Here is a 25999-nt window from a genome sequence, read left to right as displayed (position 1 = left end):
TTCATCGTGTTTGAGTGGTTTAAGTGAGGCACGTTTTGCATCGATATAGGTTAACAGTGAAATAGAGGGGGTAACAACTCACGTGTTACCGAACGTGCAGCGTTATGCGGAACAGTCACTCGGTGCGATAGATATGTGATGTTCGGTGTAGTTCAGTCCTCAGAGATATTACTGTCTAGTACGCATCGTAGTGTTTACTATATTGTGAAATTAACAGAGAAGAAATTAGTGAAAACATTTGTTTTTCATTTAATTTACTAATTTTTTATAATCGATTAAATGGTGCATTATTTTTAATTTAGATAGTGAATACGAATATATTTAAAAAATACTATCCCTTTTCGTTCATGTAAATACAAACAATTTCTTCGTGTTTTTCTTTATCATTTTTATAACTTTTACCGCCAAGAAATATAGAAATGACACGTGAACGAGTTTGATTTAGTAATAGTGTTGTGATTCAACGGATATTATCTGAAAGAAAAACTACCCTTAGAAGAGAATGATGGAAGAGATATCCACTGAAAATGCTAAGGTGTCGGATTCCGGATATTCTAATACTTGTAGTAACAGTCAATCGCAACGGAGGTATGTATTGAGTGTATATTTAATTTTTTTTAAATACTTTGAACTTATCCTATTATGTGACATTAATTTTAATATGGCGCCATGGATTTTAAATTATGAATTTTGAGCAACTTATAGATAGTATATAATAGTAGTTATTTTACTTATAATTTTTCATGATGTCAATACAAAAAAATATAACGAATATTAATAAATATTATTAATAAATATCAATAGTTATATATCTGACTTATTTTTCTTAAATAATACATTAAAAAAAAATAAATTGAAAAGCAATTTATTTAATATAAATATTAATATTAGAGAATATAAAAGCTAAACATTATATAAATTGTTAATTAAGAAGTATTCATTAATTTATTCTTATTAAATTATATATATCATATGCAATTTATATGTGCAAATATTATGTGAATATTTATATCGTACATTATCAATATTTTCATTCAAATATAGACATATAGGAAAATAATGTGTGCGTGCGCGCGCGCCTTGTGTATTCGTATTCTTCTTTCTCTTTAAAAAATATAAGATTTAATTATTCCTCTTTTTTTTATTGATTTTCTAGTTTCCGATTTTATTTTCGTGATCGATTAAATAGATAAAATTGCATAACTTCTATTTGTATAACATATATTTAAATGTTATTCTTCGTGATTGTTCAAAATTAATCAAAATAAATTTTCGATTAAATATTAGTGAAATACACATCAAATGATAACCAATATATCATTTCACACACGATAAAAAGCGTCGATATGTTAGATGTGCAATTTTTAATTGCGATTTGAAACCTTATTGAAAGATTTAAGAAAATTTTATAACGATTTATATATACAAACTTGAAGAAATATCTATAATTTGAGTTTTTTATGTTTTGTGTAATTAATTTTCAATATTCATTTATAAAATTTAAATTTTATAATATATTATTGAAAAAAACGAATGATTTAACAATTGATATCACAAATCTCTGAATTGTTCATATGTATATATATATATACATACAAAATCTTATAATCCAATATTTATAAAGAATTACAATTGTCTATATATTTTAATATTTTGATACGTTTAATTTTGAAATGTATTGAATCATTGATAATATAATATTAGACTATAATTTGAAATAGTATGAGTGTAAATTTCATTTGCAAAAAAATCAATTGATCAAATTATTGGAGTTTTGAAATTTGATTACACATAAAAAAAAATGATTGTAGCCAGAAATTCGATCATTCCTCAATTTCATTATGAATCTTGGATGCATATGATTTATCTTTATGAATTATTGTCTTGATAATTTACAAATTAAACGGATTGAAAATTTACAGGATGTTAAAGGATATACAATGTAACATTAGCGCAGGATACTTGGCATTGACACGCTTTGTCGATGATCTAGGTGAGAGGTAAACGAAAAATACGGCGAATAAGAAGGATAGAAACTCGAACACTACGGTTAAGGCTAACTAGTTTCTTGACGAAGTATGCATTTCTACGTTCGCATTTAATACACCTAGGCACAAGTTGTGAAATCCGATGAAAACAGGTTGAACGAATGCAAAGTGAACATGCGAGATCAGTGATTACCATATTCACAAAAAACTATTTAATTGAAACTCTTTTAAATTTCAAATTGTTTAAATCAGTAATACCTTATATTATATTTATAAATATTTAAATGTTCAGCATTTAGAGTTTCTATCTTTTAATCCAAAAAATAATTTGACCTCTTTTTAATAATATCAAAAAAATTGTAATAATTCTACAATCGTTGAAATTTGGAATGTATTCTCCTATTATTTTTTTTTTTAATACTTTATCCTCTTTTCAATTATCATATTTTTCTTTTCTTTCTTCAATGCGATGGTTCCTTGGCATTATTGTGGTATCGTAATAAAACTTGGAATAAAATCGATAAATCAATCAATGTGTCGTTCGATGGGTTTTAGTCACGGGGCCACGAGCGTGAAACAGACCTTCTTATGCAATAATTTTTCTTATCGAACGAGGTGCAACAAATGTAGAAGCCTCGTGCTCGTTCCCTGGAAAATAATGAGGACAGTGAAAGGCCAGAAAGACTCCGTCGTAAGGGCCGATCACGGTAGTCACGTTTGCCGAACATGTGATCGGTCCTTTTTTTTTCTCCCATTCCGTAACTGGTTTCAAAGATTTCGTGTCAGTGAATCGCGTGACTTTCTCGACCACGTTTTAATTGGCTAATGGGCCGAGGCCGTTCCTACCGTTCGAGAAATGCACCTTTGCAATCACCTTCTAATTCTCTGTGTATTCGTTTGCTAATAAAACAGATTTGCCATAGGATGTATAGAATGTTTTCTACGATTCGTTATTCATCACGAGTTAGATTGAGAATGCATATGATTTTTCATTTGATAGGTAAATTTTTCAATTCTTCACATTTTGAAAATATAGAATATATATAGCAAGAAATATTATCTGTTTCGAAAATATTAATTATAATTTCTTCAATGGGAATTATTTCTAGCGACGATATCGGTTATCGGTATTTTTAAAAGATATTATCAAGTAAATATATATAATAGTCTAATTATGAAAGGTGTAAATAATAACATATGAAGCAATTGATAAAATGTATATGTTCCGTAACCATCATAAATTAATAAAATTTTAAATTTCATTCTGTTTATCATTCTCCTTTTTTTTTTTTTAATTTATTAATGTTTTACTTCGATAAGTTTGAAAAGATTGATAAGTTATAAATTACTTAAATAAGAAAACTTTTGTTCTATAAAAAGTTTTTATTACTTTAATAAATAAATAAAATATAACGACTTGTTTAATTTTTTTATGTTGCAAACTTGTTACCACCGCGCAAGAAGATTTATTTTAATATTATTTTAATATTAACTTCTGATTTAAATAAATAATATTACACTAACATTAATAATATTAATATAATATTAGTAAAAAAATTTGTACATCAATTTAAAAATTAATTCAACGTGCAAGCAGATTCAGTAGTAACGGATAATCAAGGTCAGACTCAGCGAATAAACACAGTAGTTCACTCGATTGATTGTCAGGCATTAATGTGTACATTATATAATCCATATTACGATAAACACATCCGAAAATATTTATATTTTCCACTTGTTATTAAACAATTCAAGAATTTATTTTAATATTTAATTCTAATATTCATTAATTTCTATTTCAGTAGTGGCAGCTCGATTTCGAGAAACAGCAACCGCTCTGAAAGTAGTGGTTATTGCGGTAGGCGTCCTTCAACATTTGGATCCAGGTAAGATATCGTTTAAATTTTATTTAATAATTTACGATCAATACGATCAATACGACGAAGCAATCGCGATAATGATTCCAGTGAAATTTGTATATACAATTTTTTCTCAAAAATATATAAATACTCAAAAGATGTACTTAAAGATATATTGATCGTTGATAACAAACGAAGGTGTTTATGATCGTAAGGATCTTATCACTATGCTTGAGATATCGAATCTATGAATAATTTACAAGTCATTGCGACTGTGATTAATAGAAAATAAGAATAAGAAATCTAGTGGAAATGTAATTTTTTTCCTCAGTGCTCTATGAGCTTTCCCTAAAAAAATATACAAAATCATTTAATTGTAATCTTTTAATATGTATTGTTAATACATTATTGTTATGTATAATTATAATTATACGTCGAAAGAAGAATACATAAGTGTACATAAAGAAACATTTCTATCTATAAAAAATTTAAAAAGATTTGATGCAACATGATTCATTTATTGTAATCGAAAAATATCGTGAACGATATCTAAAGACAAAAACTTGTATAAACGAGAAATATACATTATTCAATTATCAGAAAAATTTCTTTATATCTTAAAAACAAGATATATATAAAATTGTACACGCAATTGCTACTACTTACAATATTGAATGGACATTGCATGCTAACGTGAGTTTGCTCTTACACGAGGAACAATGAATGATGAATGATGAACAATAAAGTGATAACGTGAAATTATATAAAAAAACGATTGCGATTCTTTTCATTACTTACTTCTCATAAATTTTAAAAATATTGCACGATGATTTTTTTATTCAGGTCACAAAATTTGAAGCATCATCGCATTGTGATGAATCATCTAGATATATTTTTTTGTTCCTTTTATTTTTATACACGTGTATGCAATTAAGTTCATAATATGATTTATGAAACAAATTTTTCAGATGAGTTTTTATTCCCGGTATATTATTTATGTGATTAAAATTGTTGTTCCATAATTATCACGATTGTGAAGGTGACATAGCGCGCTAATGTGGATTTTTAGCATTGTATTCATGCATATGTAGGAGAACGATTACATTCAGTTACGAGAAAGCGCACACAACTGCCGCTATAAACATTGGTGCATGTGCAGTGCCACGTGCCTGCAATGTCGCCATCGGCGTCGCCTACGTGGCATGAGATATCCCCACGTATCATTGCATAATCTGGATAGGCCGTTCCGTTGTAATAATAATAAATCAACATCGAGTCTATAAATTATAGTTAAAACCAGTCTATTTTCTATTGTTTATAGGATATAATTAGAAATAGAGAAAAAAAGAAAAAAGAACCAGTAACTTTGAATTATTTATTTAATCGAATTAATAATCTCGTTTTCAATTCGCTTTCTTTTCCTATTCAATTTTCTATTTCGTCCGTCATCGATTTTCGATGAATTTTTTTTCTTTCTTTTCTAAAATTTTTTTTTCCCTTACATGCATGAAAAAAAAACTTTGTACGAAAAAATCGATTGCGAAATTGTTCGAAAATCGATTGCAATGTGCGATTCGAGACATAACGTGACACGTGTCACCGTTTTCTATGATTCAAAATTTTTGCCGAACAGAAACGACATGGCTCGCATCATTGCGCGTTTATTGGTTCTACGAACCAATAGCATGAGAATATACGATACGTTATTAACACGTATCGCGCGTGTTTCATAGAGAATTATAGAAAAGAGAGACTTCGTGAGGAAATCCTTCTATAATTTGCTCGTGGCTGGTAGAGGTCAAGGTTACGTGCAATTACGATATCACAGGCGCCTTTCTGTCGTCTCAAATACGATGTATATATTTGGAAACTTTAATTAACCGTTTACTTGTAGTTATATTTAACTACCAAACAATGGAAACAATTATTGGGTATTAGTTTATATTGGACATTGTAATTTTAATTGCTTTTTCACGCTGAAAATAATCGTAAGAAGATTGAAATAAACACAATGTCTTTTGTTCTATAGAATGGGACAGAAATTTGTATGGAAAATGTACAATTAAACTCTGGATTATTACATAATGTATTGTGAATTATATGAGATACGAATTTAACAAATTTAACAAATTTAACTTTTATATAATAATTGATCATAATTAATAATTATGATTAAAGAAGAAAGATAGAATCACAAAGTCTCTTTTATTTATCATTGAAACATTGAAAATTATTATTACAACGTAAATTCAACAATACAATTATCTTTAAAGGATAAAATATTCATATTGTTTAAACAACCAGGAAGTTGTTCGAGTTATAGTCGACATTTTTAAGATTCGTGAACTCGGAAATATGAAACTTTAAATAGCCAATTTTATCTTGGAGAAAGCTTGAAAGGTTGGAGAAATGCACTTTCTATTTGTTACCTAACAAATGCAGTCACGATTTGATGATCTAAAACATTTGTTACGTATACATACTATTTTTATTGTTATTGAGTTTCCTGGTGAAAGTCGCTCCAATCTATTTTAATATCACTCCACTCCTACAATAGCTGTTCTAATAGTATTCTAAATCTAGTTATGATTATGACGATGGTGGCAATTTTTTTTAATGAAGCAATTGTTGAAAGCAACAAATGAACTTGCAGCTCATGTTCGCATACATGTCCAATAGATTTCTTGTTTGTTGACTCAGCGGAAAGCAAATTTATTTTTAGAACATGTGTACAGTTGATATTTTACTCGTTGAAAGTGTACGATGAATACTAGCTTTTCCGGTATCGCGCTATTGTTAGAAAATGCGTGAGAATAAGTACGTTTTATTTAAGATTAATTTTATGTAAGATCTTTTCCACCGAAAATAATTGTATACATCATAATAAGATTATATTAAATCGTTTTTATAAAAATTGCACGAAATGTTGAACTTACTTCAAATCTAACGAAACTTTAGTTAACCGCATGTTTATTAGGAACAATTTTATGTCGTCAAACGATTTAATTCACATCGTCGATCGCGATTGCTTTATTCGCAAATTAATGAGAGAGATCTTCTTTTTTTTTTCTCTTCTATTTATCCCCTCAAATAAATTAGATTCGACAATACGAAGTTTAATTCTCAGCTCTTCTCAGCCTATCCTTCGAAATTAAAATCCTATCTGTTCTACTAATTTTTGGATTTGAATCCGTTACACGAGATTAGAAGTTTTTTCCATGTTTTTTTACATGTAATGTTTATATGAATATGTAGCAATGAAGCCCTACCACAGCCAATCAGCAAAAGAAAGGATAAAGAACATAAGAAGAAGAAGTCGAAGACGATTTTGGCTGTTAACGCCGAGGCAGATATTACCCTGAAAAATGCCGGCACACCGCCAGAAGCCGTGTCTTATAACGTCGCCGTCCCAACGAAATCTATACTTGAAAAGAAACCAGGTTGGTTGCGATCTAAAATTGATGGGAAGAAGTGCACGTTAACTGTATAATCTCGAAAATTTGTTAGTCTCTTTTGTATATTGTAGCTCGGGTCAAAAGTGATCACAATTGTGCAATCATGTTGGATTATGTAATCGATATCGTAAAAGAAGGAGATAATATCAAATTCTAACTGTCGGGCCAATCATTCGTTCTTACTACTGACTTTATCGAATTCAACTCTTCCTTCGAGTTTTATGATTCAATCGAGATGTAATTTTGAATAAAATTTGATTCGAGGATGAATTTGAACATTCATTTCAGTTTTCTTTTTTTATTTATCGAAGATTTTATAATAAAATTAACGAGAGAATTATAAGAGAAATGCAAATTAATTTTTCATTTTAATGAAATGAAAAAAAGATCGATAATTTTATGCGATGTTATTTGGTTTCGTGCACTTTTCTTATTAGTTAGGTTTCGCTTATTCACACCCAAAGACTTTACGAACGACCTTATTGTTTCCCTCCTTGTCCATCCTCATGGTTCCCTTAGTCCGTCAGACACGTCTAAGTCTGAAACGATCAATTGCATCTTTTTTGTTCAAAATTAGAATGATCGAGTTCTTTCATTACTTTTTACTCGTTCGACTTTTTAATTCAAATTCAATGGATCTAGAGGATTCGTCTGCTTTGGTGATATTTTTAGCATCTCTAATAATTTCTGAAAGAATTTCCAAACATAAATTACTCACGTTGTTACCGTGGCAATTAATTCTTCAGTTCTATTTAACACGAACGAAACCTTGGAAAGAGCACCCTATTTCTAACTTTCTACTAAATATTGATCCTTTCTTGTTTTATTATTAGCACCAACGATATCGTGCACGAATCCTTTAGAGGTTATAATTATAAGAGAAATGTCACCAAATGTTATTCTGTGAATTGAAATTAAAATCGTCGAACGATCGATACTGAAAATGAATAATTTAATTAGTAATTAACATGATGCAAATAATTTCTTGATATCAGATTGTTACAGCGATGAAAAGATGCAATTTATTTGATTCGGTTCGCACGAAATATGTATTTATGTATCTGTGACGAACAATTGTCGCGATGAACGTCGATCCCGAAATATATAATAAATATATTTTAAGCATTGCAATTAATTTCTCGATATATTGATTTTATATAATCACGCAGTGCTATCCGTGGACAAAAGGCAGGTTCCAAGCTTTCCGTTTAGTCAAGTTGCGCTCAAACTGAACCGCTCTTTTATATAACATTGCCTATGATTTACGTAATTATTTACATAATTTTTAATAATCGAATAATCATTTCTCGGATAGGTATTTTTTCATTGATCGTTACGAGTTTGCAGAATATATTGCAATAGGAAATATTTGAGCGTAAAAATAGATCTGTTACATAACATTGCTAGTTTGTTTATTTTATTAAAAACTATTTTTTCTAAAAACTTTCGAAAATCGATCAGATCTCGATCTAATATCAATGACGTGATGATATGATAAGTGATGATAATATCAATGAACGATTAATGAAAGTAGATTCCAGAAATTAGATAAAGAACGAGTAAATAAAAATTGCCTTCTTGGTATCAGTTTGTGGCGTGTTATTCAACGATCTCTCTACAGAGCGAGTTGAATTATTTTCTCTTTCTTTCTTTCTTTTTTTTTTTAACGAATAATCTCAAGATAAGTTTACATTCTTATATACGGAACATTATTGCAATAATGTTGTCCTCTTGGACTAAGGAAACATTGTAACTCTCCCATCTTCCTTTAATTCATTATTCTAGCAGCAGGTCACGTCTTACATGTTTCTTGGACGTGTTCTATACTCTTTGATCTTTATTTACGCGACGAGAAAGAGCATCGCTATACGTAATGCTAAAGCCTAAAATTAAAATGATTTCGAGACGTCCATGAAACGTTATTAAATACGTAACCGATGCTACTCTGGTGAAAGATCCATGTCCCATCAGCAAACACGGGCGAGTTTGTTAAAGAGGAACAATACATAACAAGGGGAATTTTTGTTGGGTGTGTACAAGAAGATGTAACCACTGTAGAATTGGTGGATGCAACGGATCCCGGCGAGCACAACGGCGATACAGTGACAGATGTGGAAGCAGGGCTTGCTTCTCGTACGAATCCCCTGGATGATTCCATCTCTCAAGCCAATGTTAGTATTAATTAAAAAAAAAAAAAAAAAACCAACTGGAGAAATAGATTTCTCTTAACTAGTAACTATTGTGGTAGAAGGACAGTACGTAGAAAAACAGAAACATGATCGAATCAAGATCGAGCTCCTTCGTAGAAAGGATCCAGGATCGGGCATTCTAAAAGCATCCTGTCATATTTGTTAATTATCATTAATCTTAACCCGAGTATTTCCCGAGTTATCGATATAACACGCAATTCTTTTCTTCAATTAATTGTAATTCGGTGTGGCTTTCTGTATAATGATGATGTAACACAGTAGTAACATTATTGCAAGGTTTCAGTAGTGTTATGCGTGGAGAAAGGAGATTTATCATTGGAATTGACAACTGTTACTAGCAAAATGACCTTCTAGTGGCCGGGAAATAAATTATAATGCCTCTTTGGAAAATATTTTTAATACGTTAACAAATCTTATCATTTTCTTCAATATACCTGTTATTAAGTTTTGATGTAATCTTTCAATTTAAATGGGTGAAGGTTTACTAATACTCAACTTATATAAATACATTTAATTTCTTACTTATATTACAGTTTTTCTTCTTTTTAATTTCTATTCTCAATCATTCAGGAATTCGAATGAATGGAAATTACGTTCTTTAATGAAAACACGCAACTCTTTTCTCCCTGCATAGTGAAATCGATCGGCAAAAAATGCTATTATAAAATATTATTATATGCAAAATGTGATTCAAAACTTGTATATTAATAGTGATAGAAATGAAAGCAAAAAAAATTTGTATAAATCGAAGTCAAAGTAGCGACGAGTTTTACCTCTACAAGCTACCTAATAAATAAAAAAAAAAAGTGTTGAAAATCTTGATGACATAGATTCAGTGTCATGAATACGTGCTTAACGAATAATTTTAATTTTATTGAATAATATTATTTAGATAACTTAAATAATAATATTTTATTCAATTTTATAAATAAATCTATTAGCATACAACTACTGGAAATCAAAGTCTATATTTGTATATTGTATATCCTGTAGGAGGGGTTTTGCGCGGTGATTTCAATGCACGACGGCCTCGTATTGTATACGACTCCCTCGATATGCACAGCTCTAGGATATCTCAAGGATGCATGGATTGGCCGTTCTTTCATCGATTACGTCCATCCCAAGGATAAGGCCACACTGGCTGATCAGATTAAAAACGGAATAGTCTCGCCTCAAGAAGAAAGACCGAAAGGTATTACTATTGTTTCTTCGAATCGAATAAATTAAATTAAGATACATTGCAAGATTTAAAATTTACATTATAAAGATTGTTATCGACGATAATTGATCTATCAGGTATTAATGGGAGAAGAGCAAGTCTGTTTTGCGGATTACGGAAGTACACAAGATCTTTCGCTCATCAATCGATCAACAAAGAGGCAAGATCGAATTTGTATCTCCCGTTCCACTTGACATTGTCGTTCAGAGATTTTCGAGATCGTACGACTGAACAGCAACACAAAGCAATGTTCCTGGTGGTTACTGCTCAACCTGTTCACTCTGCATATAAAGGTAGTACGGTTAAAGATGTTCGAGGAGATTCGACTGATAAAAAAATTTGATAAATATCCTCTTAAATACAAAATTTAAACAGACATAATAATTTATTTATTATTTATATAGCATCGTTGGGAAAAATAGCAAATGATAATAATCAAGTCGTTTCGTTAGTCTAGTCTCCTCGATGATACAATATGATTCGGTGGTTTCCATGGCGACGTACCTTAAGCAGAAGGTAATTTTTATTAAATTAGAAATATTTATTAGAAGATTGTGACGATAGTATTTTATCTTTGTCGTCTTTTCATTTATTTGTTTCTTTTTTTTTTTTTATTCATTTGATCAGTCAATATATTTTTGTTCAGTTTGGAGACCACTGTTTCTATTATTTATTTGAGTAAGAAAAAAATAAGAATAACAATGCACCGATTATTTTTTACGTAAAATATGAAAATATTATGTTTTTTTGTTTGATCCGCACATAATGATCTTTTATTATTAACATCATTCCGTTGAAACCCTTCTTTCAAATCCTTTCAACAAGTCTGTTCGAAATTCACGAATAAATTATCCTTATAAAGAGGTTGGTGTGATGCTTTCTTTTTTTTCAAAATATTAATTCATATTATTTCAAATTATATTATTTCGTATTTACATAGGTAGAGGGGACAAGTAATTCGTACAGACTTGTCTCGGCAAATCGAATTTGTAGCTTTGATTCACCATAAAGACTTAAAAACTTTCATCATGAAGGGAACATCTGGCAGAAGAGAGAATGACCCCGACCTTCTTATTATCATTATCCGCAGCGCCAGAAGAAACAATAATATCTTCGGTATTCACCACCCGCCACAACGCAACGTGCTATTTATCCCATGTTGATCCCGACGTAGTCCAATACTTTGGCTATCTACCTCAGGATATGGTTGGCCGTTCGCTGTTTGACTTCTATCATCCCGAGGATCTGCCTTTCATCAAAGACATCTATGAGACTGTGAGCATGTGCCCCAGAAAAAAAAAAAAAAAAAAAACAAAGCAAATCTTTAGGTTTTGATCGAATATACGTTTGAGAGAAAGAGAGAAAAAAAGAAAGTATGCGAGAGAATGATAGAATAATCCGTAAAAAAGTGCGGATTAGCACAAACGAGTCCCGAGAAGTGAACGTCGAATGACGTAAAAAAAAAACAAAAAAAAAATGTTTACTTTCTCGATTAAATCATATTTATAAATATATCGTTGAACAGGTTATCAAGCTCGAAGGTGCCTCGTTCAGATCGAAACCCTACAGGTTCGGGATACAGAACGGAGACTACGTCGTCCTCGAAACAGAATGGTCGTCCTTTATCAATCCATGGACGAAAAAACTAGAATTTGTCGTAGGTCAACACAGGATATTGAAAGGGCCAGCGAATCCTGACATCTTTCGCGTATCGTGTGCAACTGAGCACAGCCAATTAACCAACATTAGCGAGGAAGTGTTGAAGGAGGCCAAGATTATTCAAGAAGAGATACGTACACTTCTCGACGAGGTATGTCTTCCCTCGATAATTTATGCCGAACCAGTTTGTATAGATAGAACGTGATATGATATTGTTTGATAAGATAAACACAGATAACTAGGGCTTGTAATTTTAGAATTTGATATTTGTATACCAAAAAAGGAATCACATTGATTATATATATTTTTTTTTATTATAGCAATGATCATTAAACAAATTATACTTCAAATTATTATAAATAAGAAATCGTGTCTAACTACCTATTTGATCGAATTGTTTACACAGAATTAATTCTTTGTCTCTCTTCAGGGTAACGAAATACACAGACAAACAATAAAAACGTTCATCATCGTCTAAAATATTTTCCACGAAATTCTTCTTCCCAATAATAAAATATATGGTCGCTCGATCCCCAACTTTTTCTTTTTTTCTTTGTTCTATCGTACGTCTGCGCAGAGCATCCAAAGAAAGTCAGATATTACCGAGCTCGACGTGTCAAAGAGATGCAAGGACCTCGCGTCCTTCATGGAAAATCTGCTCCAGGAGACGAGAACACCCGGTTTTGGCAAAGATGTGCTTGCTACCGACGAAAGGAGTTTTTCGGTGACTATTAGCTACGTTTTAGTATCGCCGACACTTATCTATTTTGCTAGTAGTACGGTATAATGCGTTGTGGTGGTATACTACAAGTATATTTACAATAACTATAATATTAGATCGTTCTTCTTATGAGGGTTCAACGTGAAAGGTATTTCCCTTAGATTTAAAAAAAAAAAAAAGAGATTTTCGTTTTGTGTTGCTCTACGGCTGCACGATGTGCGCGATAATATTTCGATACAATTATTATTTTTTTGTTTTCTTAAAATTCGATGTTTTCCAAAACATTTATTATTCGATTTCAAAGTACAAAACGAATCGATTGTATCGAACTTTTATCGTCAATATCAAGAGAGAAAAGAAGAAATTTTTCGTAAATTTATTAATAAATTCCTTTGTCTAATTTTGTATGAGTAACGTTTCGATTAATCGAGTTTGAATTCTTTTTATAAAATTTCTTCTTTTTTTTTTCGCTGATATAAGATTGCATGACATAAATAGAGTTGACAAATAGTTAGGTGAAGGGTTAATAAAAAAAAATTCTATGTTGATATATCTCACGAAGCAAAGAAATTTATGTTCGTATAAAATAAACATATTATGAAAAGAGAAAGTAAAAGAAAAAAAAAGAAAATTATGAAAAGTTAAAAACTCGGTGACATCTTAAGATAATTTACGAACTTTAAAAATAAGAAGGATGATAAAAAAATCGATAGAAAAAAAAGAAAAAAAAAAAAGCAAGATTCTCATTGCTTCTGAATGATATGTCCTGGAATTTTTTACACGACTTGAAAGTTAAATTGGTGATTAAGGTGAGTAAGGAACACTGCAATTGATTAAACATTTTACAGCCTGATGACATATCAAAAAGGTTAACTCAAAATAACTAAAAACCTTTCACGAGTTAGGGTATTTATGCAACTCTTCTTCTCAATTCATATAATATAACTAGTTGTAAGTAAAGACGAAATGAACAGCAAAGATTTGTCAAGTTATTTCGTACATCGACATGGACGAAGGGCAAAGTGAAATTTATGTAGGTCCGGTGAAGGATAGCGTCAATTTCAAAACCTTGTAGGCACGTTGTTGGTAAGTTTACTTATTATTTTTTTTAATTCAATTATTTGGTAAAAAAAAAACGCCAAGCCTTTTATAAACCAATTCCAACCATTTCGATTGCAACAACTTATCTTAAAGTATCCTCAAGTAGTTAATTACTTTCTATTTTCCAGTTGGCAGGATATTAGAAAAAAATACAATTTGTTACTATATAATTATCATTCGAGATTCTTTGTGAAAATATAATTATGTAATATAATTGAATTAAATATTTATTCTAGGCTATCTCGTTATACGATCCTTCCTTTATCTGATGATATATCTGTGTTATTATGTTTGTATTTAATAACATTAATAACAATGTTATTTTTTCTCTATTGATTATTTTGAGAAAGAAATTATTTTTCTTTGATTATATTTTTTTTCTATTTTACCATTTCCATTGTATGTTTCTTCAGGATCTTTAAACGATAATTTTCTTTTTTTTCTTGTATATTATTTCGATAATATTTATCTTGAATAATGTTATGTTTATTTTGTTTCCATGTTTCGCAAAAATTTTCATTTACGTTAACTTTTACCACAATTTTGTACAAATCGAATTATTTGAAATCAAATAATCGTGTTAAATCTCTTTTCTTGTCTCTTCATCATGCTCAAGCGTCATCATTGATTGATTGTTTCACGATTCTACAAATTGTATAGTAAAATGAACGATGTATAGAAAGTTTAGTCTTCATGAATATATTCGAGAAACGGTTGATATATATTAATTTTAAAGGGCTATAAGGGCATCTATAAATGTATCTATAAATTTATTACAATATTCGTGAATAGAGTATCCAGTATATCTCTTCACTTACAAGGTTTTGAAACTAACGAGGCAATATGAGAAAGCGAGAATGAAAGAGCGATTTATAGACTAAACATGCGATATTAATATTTTAAAAGTTCTGATAACAATACTAGTCTCGTTCAATGATTTTTCTTCTTTTTTTTTCACGATAACTTTATAATTTAATTTATTTCTAAATTAATATTTCTCTAGTTATCGATAAATAAAAAGGAAGATATAAAAAAATATATGAATAAAGGATATAATGAAAATTAGAGAAAAAATATCTTATGTGCTTTTATTTTATCTTCATCATTAATTACGCAAATTTTTCTAAATTTATGTAGAAAAATTAAAAATAATAAAAATCTGTTTGTATGTATAACGAGAATTTTAAAAGAAAGAAAATAAATGGTAAAGAAGAGTATGTATATGTATATATGAGTATGTATGTACGAGAAGAGAATGTATGAATGGCAATGATGCAAGGAAAAAAAGAAAAAAAAAAAAAACAATAAAACGGGAAAGAAGTTGGTTGGTTGTAATAGTTAAAGCAACTAATTGTGTTACAGAGCTGGAAAAATATTAAAATTGGTCATATTGGTTGCTCGTGCGCTGTAAATATTGCATTTTTGCGGTCACAAGATTGTTGGAGAATTTACATAGTGCAGAGAAATTTCTTGCATAATAAATCTTAACAGCCACCTATATAGCTGAACATCTAACAAAAGTATTGAACGCAACGCAAATTTGCAAAACAATTGACAGTGACGAAATCAAGTGACAACTCTTTCTAAGTCGCTACAATATACTTGTGAAGGGATCACGCAATCCCTTGTTACAGGAGCACGACAGCGTGATGCTTGGTGAGATTTCCCCCCATCATGAGTACTACGACAGCAAATCATCAACCGAGACACCGCCAAGTTACAATCAGCTCAATTACAACGAAAATATTGAAAGATTCTTTAAGAGCAAACCACCGGTTGCCACTATGTACGGCAGCGATGAAGAGATTATTAATTCCAGCAATGACGAGGGTGGAAAAACAAGTCCGAATTCAGCGGGTGAGCTTTCATCTTGTAATTTCGCTATTCAATTCCTTTGAAAGTAAATGGTTAAGAATATTGTAAATTAGTCAGGAAATGCATGTCACCGATAAACGGAAGCGGCGCAAGCGGCAGCGGTAGTGCAGAAAATCTTAGCAGTGGTTCGAATAATCAAACAAGTTCGGCAAGTAGAGAGAACACTTCAAATACGACTAGCATGGAAAGTTTCAAACCTCCAACGTTGACGGAGTCGTTGCTCAACCGTCACAACGAGGATATGGAAAAGTTAATGATGCTGAAGCATCGAGAATTTCGTTCTAGTATTAAGGCAAGTGATAAACTAAAAGATTCTCGAATAAAGACAACTGAGAAACTGTCGACGGACCCAAATACTCATTTTCAAGTCAACCAAAGTCATGGCATTAAAAGGAGTGGGAGTCATAGTTGGGAAGGAGACAGTTTTAAAGTAAGTAATCCATGAACGAGCATCGAATTAGGAATTGAAAAGTTAATGGGACGAAATAACATTCAAATATTAATTGATTAATTAGGTTTCAAAACATGAAGAAGTGTCAAGGACAAGTACCGCAGGCCAATTCCCTACTAATGTTGCAACAACGGTTACAAGCATGAGCATCGATCAATCTACTGTAATTCAAACAGGTGCTAATGTCAATTTATGGCAGCCTTTATCAGTTTCTATTCCACCTCCTCCATCTGCTCAAAATGTACCACAAAAGTGAGTTTTTTACTTGAAAAAAGAAAAAATAATAAAACGCAAATAAAAAATAATAGTCGAATATCAAAATTAAATTGTGATTTCTTCAATTTTCAGCACAAATTCACAAGCAATACCTAGAATACCAATACTGCCAATGATACCAGTATATTGTGTCCCCGTTCCACAAGTAAACGATTCTACAATTTTATCTCCTGTACGGGAAAAACTTAGCTCATCTCAACCAATGCAACCCCCTCAACAAAATCCTTATAGTATGTATTTATTTTAATGTACATTTTAAACTTGTTTGAATAATTGTTAAAATTAAAATATTAAAATTTTAATTTCTAGTGTTCTTACCAGTTTCATATATGTCGACAACAATGGCTGGTGTCATTTATCCTCCAGTAATAGGTACTCCATCAACGGGCATGATGTACAAACCATTTTTAATTCCTGAACAAACATCAATTTCGCATGAAAATAATCAACCTACAATGAATAAATGCTCTGATCGAAAACGACCAGCTAGTCAAGCAACAAGTGTAAAGGCGGAGCCGGGTAGCATTATGGCTATGTCTGAATCTTCAAAAAAAGTAAATTAATATTTTTATACTTTTTTGTCTCTTAACTTAATTTATTTATTTATAAATAATTTTACATATATAAATTTAATGAAAACTAGGTATTATCACCGGGTGAATTGTTATCTTCTTGTGTAAGTAATGATGGAGGTTGCTCGAGCTTAGTGGACGTATCAACTCCAGTGAATAAAAAAGTCTATAAACAGAATGATTATATTGTGGACGAATCGAGCTCGTCGAGCTTTTATAGCAGTTTTCTATACAAAAGCAGTGAAAGCAGTTGTAATCCAGACCAAAAACCAACAGAATATTTACTGGAGGTAAATAATATTTTTTTTTATTTATTATTTGACAGATATTTAATTATTAATTTGCATTTCATCGGAAACATTGAAAATGTTTTTCAGGAAAAGAAAATTAATTCATTTATAAACATTTATTTATAGGATAGTATGAAACAACAATACGGTAAACGAAGGAAAGAGCCACCATGGCTTGAAGGCGTTCATGTAACTCCAGAATTAATATACGAATATCAAATACATCCTAAAACTCTGAACGAAGTACTTCAAGCTGATATGAATGCCTTAAAAAATTTTAATCAACCATTATTGGTAAATGATCAATTGGGTCAACTTTACTTAGATTTAGAAGTCGAAGGTTTCGAAACAAAACTTGTTCTTGAAGATGGAATCACTTCTAGTGGCAGTGATAGTGGTAGCAGCAATGGAAGTTGGACGGCTGGCACAGTATCACAGGTATAAAATTATTAAGATTTTATGATATTATCGTAAATATATTTTTATAATTTTATTTTATGCTTTTTTAATAAATAAATTTTATAACAAGTACAAAATATTTTATAAAAAAATAAGAAATCGGTATAAGATTTTTTAATAATTTTAACATTATATTTTATTAATATTTAAAGAATATTTTTTACTTAACATCACATTTTTAAGTAGAATAAATTAAATAAAATTTGAGAATAATTAATAATTTAATTTAATTAAATTATAATAATAATTTAATTAAATTATAAGAAAATTTATATAGATTTAAGAATAATCATATTAATAAATAATTATCATAAAATCATTTTTGAAAATCGTAAATCGATGATGATTAGTAAAAGAATAAGATTTCATTTACAGCAAAAACAAAAAAGGAGAATGGTGAAGTACGGTAAACTTGTAATGATTCACGAAGAAAATGCGCCATTGCCACCGGCATTACCATCTCAAGTTGTATCTTGCCAGCAATTATAGGAAAAACTTTGTAACGATCAACTTATAACTAAACACTGTTTTCCAGTTCGAAGCGTTTGTTTCCAATGGTATCTTTTGAATTTGGTTCTAATAATTAAGTTATGATTAATTGCTGCGTAGTTCAAAAGATGTCATTTAAAATATTTTATTAAATTTATATTTTGAGGCAGATAAAATTATTTATAATATACATTTTTTTAACGTATATATTATAAATTTATTGCTTAGAATTATTATCTATGTTAAGATATTTATTATTAAAAATTAATTTTTAAATTTTAACTGCCTCAATTATATTTTCATACATTTAAACATAAAGTCAATTTATATACAATTAGCTATAAAATATTAAATGATAAGGAATGAAAATCATATTGATTAGAAAGTTAATGATTTCATAAGTTCCTTTTTTTTTTTGAATTTATTAATAATGATATTTTAACGTCAATGATAAATTATAGACACATTTGTCTCAAGAATAGAAAAAAAATATTGTGAAGATATAAGATTTATATTATGGGCAGACATTGACGTCCACGTGATTGTCTCTAATGGAATTAAACTTTATTTGATTTTTTTTTAATTTGTACATAAGATAAGTGGATAAATTATTATAAAAATAAGATATCCGTTGGAAAGTCTGTTGCCTGCACAATATTTGATATAATTTATAAATTTAATAGAATTTAATATGTGTTCATATCTATATATGTATACATATATAATTTTATTTACCACAGAATTAGAAAATTAGACCAATATCTTATTTGTTTATTATATGATATTTTATTAATGAATAATTTTTCTCATTTATAATTATTTATAATTCTCATAATAAGACTTTATTTTTAGTTATTTTAAATATTCTTAAATAAATCAATCTATCTTTTTGGAAAAGATTATTTTTTTAATATTAATATCATTAAATTATGTATCGATTATTTTTATTCATTTTACTTTTAATAATATTAAATTATATTTAATTAATATTTTAGAAAGTAAATTTTTTAAAATTCAGACTATTACATATGATAAGTAATGAAAAATTCTGATTTTAAAATGGGACCAAATATTTGAAATCATCTTTGAACACGCCTGAATACACCATGTTGAATATGCTACCTCAAAATGAATATATTTTCAATCTTTAGAAGAATAAAAATATAATCTCGAAATATAATTCATTAAATGATAAATAGTAAATTGACAAATTCAAATGAATATATTTTAAAATTTTATAAAATTTTTTAATAAATGTAATAATCTTTTTATCTTATAATAATTCTAATTTTTTCAGATTCGTTTGATAAAATTATAATAAATAATTTTTATATTCATTTTTATTAATCTTATTAATAATTTGTACATTGTTCTGTAACAATAACAAATTGTCATTTAATATTAATTAAACAAATTTGTATATTTGTATATTTTTTCATATATTTATCAGGAAACTAGTTTGATGTTTATTTCAGAATTGAAAAAATTATTTTTAAATCTTCTTTTAACATTAAGAGAGGATTCTTGAAATCTTCATTATAATATTTGTATGATTGAAAAATATTTTATATACTTATATGTATACTTATATTTGTATACATATGAATCATGATTGATATGTCTATTATATTGTATAATTGAGAGATAGATAAAATATTTTGTATACTAGTGATTCGCAATTTTTCAAGATTAAACAACGTGGCCAGTTCATTAATAGGTCATTATAGTAAAACGAAAAGAGAATATAAAGCTTTCTTTATACTGAATCGTAAATCTAGTCCAGATTGTATAAAATAGTTGCAACAATTATGCTAAGAAAAATTCATATAAAAACTGACAATATCAACTTAAATAAGAAATAAAAAAAAAAAAAATTTCATTTATTTTCTTATTTAAACAGTATTGTTCGTTTTTATATGATAGATATTTAAAATATCAATTATATCTCTAACAAAGAAACAAAGGTATCGATATTTCTTTTCAAAATATGATTCTATCAATCTTTAAAAACTTATTAGTATCATCAAAAATTGTAAATGTCAAAAAAATTGATAAAAAATTACAGTAGATTCCAAATAAACAAACTTGAATGATAGTATCGATACTTTTGGCTTCAAAATTTAATTTAAAATTAGAATATGATTCTTACTCTTCGTTTTTTAAAATGATAGCACAAAGTTTTATAATTTCTTCAGACGCGTAGCTGTCTAAGAAACTATATATGTGAATAAAAAAAATAAATACATGTATATGTGTCCGCATATCTACATGTATATTTATTTAGAGAATGCTTATTTAATGCATATATTTAAGAAAATTGTAATTATAAAATATTAGTAGAAAATTAATATCTCGTTTAACAAATCTACGCTTGATGAATATTACATATTTCGTTTAGAAAAAAAATAAACTTTACTTTATGTATTATTATTACTCATATATTTTACTGCGTTTTTTTAAATACTTATTCAAATAATTTTTAGACTACTTATTTCCTTTTTTTTTTTTTGAGTTAATATTTAATTATACATTATATTATGTAAGAAATATATAAGAACATGATAACGATAAATATTTAAAACGAGACATTATGAAACAAACGCAATGATGAAAAATATTTGATATAATAAATACTATTATACAAAACACGTTTGTATCACGTTACGTCTTGAAATTTATAGGAAGGAACAATTCTTGTGCAGTTTGTGCGTCATTCCCTGCAAGTACAAAATTTCAGTACAATTTTTTACACGTCAAATTAAGCGATACGATCAATCTGTTAGACATTGTATTTTTCAGATAATATCTAAATCTCTATACATATTTACAATATATTATAATCTGATGTTTAATTTTATATAAATACAAACTGCACGAGTTACGCACGAACACGAATTTTTACAGTTCGAAATAATCTTAATTTATTATATGATTAGTGTAAAAATGTAATAATAGTAATAGTAATATGCTGAACATAGTATCTATAATAATCTAAAAGAATTACTGTTATATATCTCTTTCAGAGATATATTTATTTCTGAATCTATCTTTTGATTTATCTAATTTGTTTGTACATAAATGAAAAGAAAATGTAGTTTTTGATTTTATTTTGCGTATATATATGTTCGAATGAATTAATGAGAAAAATATTGATATTTAATAATTTATTATTTTATAATGATTTTTTAAGTATTATGAAAAATATATTTTTTAATTTGATTTTCTGATTATTCAAATATTATATTCTCATTTTAACTTTATGTACAATGAAAATGGAAGAAAAAACTTATATTTTAATCGTTTTTTATATTTTGAATGTTATATTTTTCAGCGAAGTTAAAAATTTTATTAAAAATATTGCTAATATATAATATTAGAATGTTAATGTATATATATATATTATCTTTGTACATTTCTGTTAATGTTGAAATATACATATGAATATTATATCTATGAATAAGTGTAAAAAATCTATTAAAATTTTATTCATATTTCATAGTCCATTATCAAACTCTTTCGTCTCACTAACTAAAAATTATATTAGATAAGTTCGTCTCCCTTGCCTCGGTATTTTAACTCATCCAAACTCTAACTCGAGTCATTTTGTACTTTATTTTCTCCATTGATTTAACTTATTTTAGACTCAATTCTCTTAATTTAATATTTCAGCCTGTCAACCAAACACTTCATCTCATACAGTTTGCCGACCCCTGATTCGATCAACATAGATCATGATCATCAAGTCAAGGTCATACTAATGTAATACACTTTCAGCTACGTTTTCTTCTCCAGTTCTACGTATTTCCAGATTATTTATTTCTAAATTTCCAGCCTATAAGAAACAATAAAGCATGGATTATCAAAGATAATTCTAACAAAAATTTATTTGAAAGAGAGATATTTATCTTTAGAAGAAAATAATCTTATTGCTTGCCTCTTGTTGGGATTCTTTGTCAGATGTCTTTAACAATTTTCGTATAAACGGTGCCAATAACATTGGATCTAATTTTTCAATATTTTCAGATGAAATAAGACTCACAACAAGGCCGATGGTCATTGTTACCAATGCACCAGTTACAGTATACCAAAGATAACTGAGACGGTACAATGCTAGAGGTTCTCTAAAAGTATCGATTAACATTATAATTACTAAAAAGTAAACGAATAATTTATTCTTTAGTTTTTTTCTTTCATATATATTTATAATGTAATAATTACGGAAGAAATTCGTCACTATCCAAAATCGTATCTGGAGGCTCGAGTAACATTAAATTTTCCACTTGAGGAAACGAGTAATAGCATCCTTCTGTGCTGACTGGTTTCTCGTCAAATCTGCCGAAATGTTTTACATTGTGCAACATCATAAATCATTACAGAGATTTTAAAATCATTTTTCTATTCTCACTTTATTCTTCCACTAGCGATCGCTGCCTCAGCCGAAAGGCTAATCCATCCCATAAAACCCAAACCAGAAATACCACCTATTAGAGCACCCTATATTTCATACAAAATCATAATATTATTATACACATTGTTATTTCATCATTTTCATATTATTACATTTTAACATTTACCTTAGCATTTACCCAGGGCAATAAAACACCCATGCTGAAAATTCCAAGAGACGGGCCGCTAGTAATGGAGGCTAAATTCGTGGACAACTAAAACATACATGTTTTATTTGGAACAAAAATTCTCTTAAACTATATTCTTCTATATATTTTATACCTGCAATACATGAGATCCTGTTTTCTCAACGACAAATACAAGGGCTACGCAAGTTACTCCAAGAACAACTACCGTTAATTTTAATAAAATATCCGCGGCTTTCGAAGAAAAAGGCGTTTTTCTGAAAGGTTTAATAAAATCTTCCAATACTACCGCAGCCATCGAATTCAAACCGGTAGATAAAGAACTAAAATATTATAGAAATTTAGTTTAGTTTTGAATATTTTTTTAAACAAATATGAATATAAAAAATAAGAAAAATTACCTCAATGCTGCGCTAAATACTCCGGCAACAAAAAGGCCTGGAAGACCCGGGAATTCATTTAATATATTCATAACAAGTAATGGTAACAATTGATCTTTCGCGCCTGCTAACTATGTAAAAAAAAAATATATACATATATATGTATTCAATTTTTTTTTAATTTTTTTTTAATGTTAAAAATATAGCATTATTTGAAAAAATTTTAAATATATATATATATGTGTAGTATATAAAATATAAAATGTTAGATGATACAAATGACATAATATTGGATATGAAATCTTTCTATTAGTTACAGTTCATGATATATCATGAAATTAGGCTATCAGGGAAGTGTAATCATTACCTTTGTAGTAAGTGGATCGCATACATGGTACCAAGCATATATTAACATTCCTGCGTATCCGCATATTGCCATTAAAATCAAGACTCCGACTATGAAAATCCAGAGTGCTCTAAAAAATATTCATTTCATTTCTCAGATTTAATAAGTAATTAACTTCCAAATTTATTATCGTGCGAATAATAGAAGATTAAAATAAATGTACCTTCTAGCTGATTTTAATGTAGGTAATGCAAGATATCTTTGAATCATATTTTGATTGATTACGGATATTTGCAACCAATGAAAAAAACCACCAACGACGAGGGACCAGATCGTATGCCTCGTAAGAGGACTCCAATCTGTCCTATTCAAAAATTAGTATAACTTGAAGATTATTAATTCGTCATGTTTTATTTTATTTTAAAACTATGATATCATAATGCTCACGTAGGTAATTCAAGCCTTCCAGATTCCAGATTTCTTCTTATTACTAATGATAATCCACCTACATCAGATGTTCCCTTGATGATAATTAGTAACATAGAACCAAACATTATGAAGGTTTGAATAAAATCAGTCCATACTACTGCTCGTAAACCACCCTATTTAGTAAAACGCGAATTATTTTATAATTTTTTTGAGTTTCTACTTGTGTTTTTACTTTGTGGTATCTATAAGATTATATCTTACCACACAAGTATAAAAAATGCACACAATACACACGAACGGAGTAACTACGTGTACATTTACTCCGGTAACTGTAAATATATTATTTTATACGTTAGTTCCATGCGACTTGTTTTTATTAAAAATTATTCGATGTACATTTGGTACCTTGATTAAAAGCCAATGCTGGCACGTAAATAACAATAGGAAGCCATGTCATCTAGAAGAATAATTTATCTTTTTTTATGGAAGTTTTGAATGAATTAGTTGGAGTGAATGAAATAAAAATTAATATTCTTCAAAGAAACTCACGATGCCAATTAAAAAAAGTACTGATCCTAATGTTCTGATCTTTCTATCAAATCGTCTTTCGAGATATTCGTAGGTGCTTGTGAGTTTGAGTTCGTGAAAAATTGGTAAATAGATTCCTGACGTTACAATACCAACGATGATAACTCCGAAACCGACACAGAGATAACTAATGCCATGTACGTACACTTCCGTCGGTGTACCCAATAACGAAATACCTATTGTTGAATTTTTTATAAAAAATTTATTGTTCACGAATAATTGTGATTATTTAGAAATAAGTATTTCCTACCCGATATGAAACTTGCTATAAGACTCAGACTAACGGGAAACGTTTTCATATTTCTGCCACCTACAAGATATTCATCTACTCCTGATGATTTCTTAATAAAACCGAAGTAAATGCCGACAAAACCACAAGCGATCAACATAAACCCAAAAACTCCGTAATCCCATAAGCCAAAACTTCGCATCATTTCGCCGACTTCCTGCACTGTTGGCATATCCTGCGACCAATTTGGTTGACGATCCTCCATACTACCCTCCGCAGTCATTTTGTTGCAAAATGGAATTTTGTGGTTGTTTCAAACGCCTTTAGGCGTTTTGAATTAGAAGGTAAATCCTTTTGAGAATTAATTGACATTTTTTTTAAAAAATATGAAAATACAAGTAAATAAAGCACAGAAGCATGAACATTTTTATTTTATTTTTATAATATGATTAAAAATAATGCTTACCTTAATTTTTATACTTGCTAATTTTTCAGTTCATTAAAACTATTGGAAAAAATTATATATCTGCGAGATTTTGTTATTTCGAATTTGGTACATTTGCAAATAATAAAATTTATATAAAAATATAAAGATATAAAATGTTTTGTAAATATATGATTACACGCGCGATATAACACTCGAGAAAAATATAATTTTACATTGAATTGAATGAGAAATTATTTCAAATATATGACACGCTACTTGATGTTATATATAGTGTAGAAGGTTGTAATGGATATTACGGAAGACCAGCTACAACTAGCATGACAGTTCATCTGAAAAGAGCCAGAAGCTCGAGCGGCTCGATAC

The 25999-nt window shown here is 28.9% G+C and overlaps 2 protein-coding genes across 9 annotated transcripts; one reads left to right on the top strand and one right to left on the bottom strand.

Moving 5' to 3' along the window:
• Positions 1 to 108: 108 nt before the first annotated feature.
• On the top strand, positions 109 to 19182 carry Per (period circadian protein). 8 transcript variants are annotated; one of them, XM_026444134.1, is made up of 17 exons: positions 109 to 588; positions 3791 to 3874; positions 7103 to 7287; positions 9361 to 9473; positions 10506 to 10704; positions 10809 to 11024; positions 11822 to 12006; positions 12257 to 12541; positions 12968 to 13114; positions 15847 to 16069; positions 16141 to 16517; positions 16603 to 16790; positions 16887 to 17044; positions 17124 to 17368; positions 17458 to 17676; positions 17803 to 18114; positions 18511 to 19182. In XM_026444134.1, exons 1-17 carry the CDS (start codon positions 503 to 505, stop codon positions 18622 to 18624), a joined length of 3336 nt encoding a protein of 1111 aa, XP_026299919.1. In that variant the 5' UTR covers positions 109 to 502; the 3' UTR covers positions 18625 to 19182.
• A 2899-nt stretch (positions 19183 to 22081) lies between these two features.
• Positions 22082 to 25976, bottom strand: LOC724546 (sodium-coupled monocarboxylate transporter 1). The gene is made up of 15 exons (XM_026444198.1): positions 25655 to 25976; positions 25210 to 25539; positions 24921 to 25135; positions 24777 to 24828; positions 24633 to 24700; positions 24390 to 24544; positions 24166 to 24306; positions 23964 to 24072; positions 23618 to 23727; positions 23353 to 23539; positions 23199 to 23285; positions 23030 to 23118; positions 22843 to 22956; positions 22559 to 22745; positions 22082 to 22456 (listed from the first exon to the last, which is right to left on the bottom strand). The coding sequence occupies exons 2-15, from the start codon at positions 25469 to 25471 to the stop codon at positions 22379 to 22381; spliced, it is 1854 nt and encodes a 617-aa protein (XP_026299983.1). The 5' UTR covers positions 25472 to 25539; positions 25655 to 25976; the 3' UTR covers positions 22082 to 22378.
• Positions 25977 to 25999: the final 23 nt, after the last annotated feature.

The sequence above is a fragment of the Apis mellifera genome, linkage group LG12 (genome assembly GCF_003254395.2).
Source record: "Apis mellifera strain DH4 linkage group LG12, Amel_HAv3.1, whole genome shotgun sequence".
Classification (NCBI taxonomy): domain Eukaryota; kingdom Metazoa; phylum Arthropoda; class Insecta; order Hymenoptera; family Apidae; genus Apis; species Apis mellifera.
The sequence above is the reverse complement of the archived record's forward strand: the minus strand, read 5'-3'. Positions and strand labels throughout refer to the sequence as shown.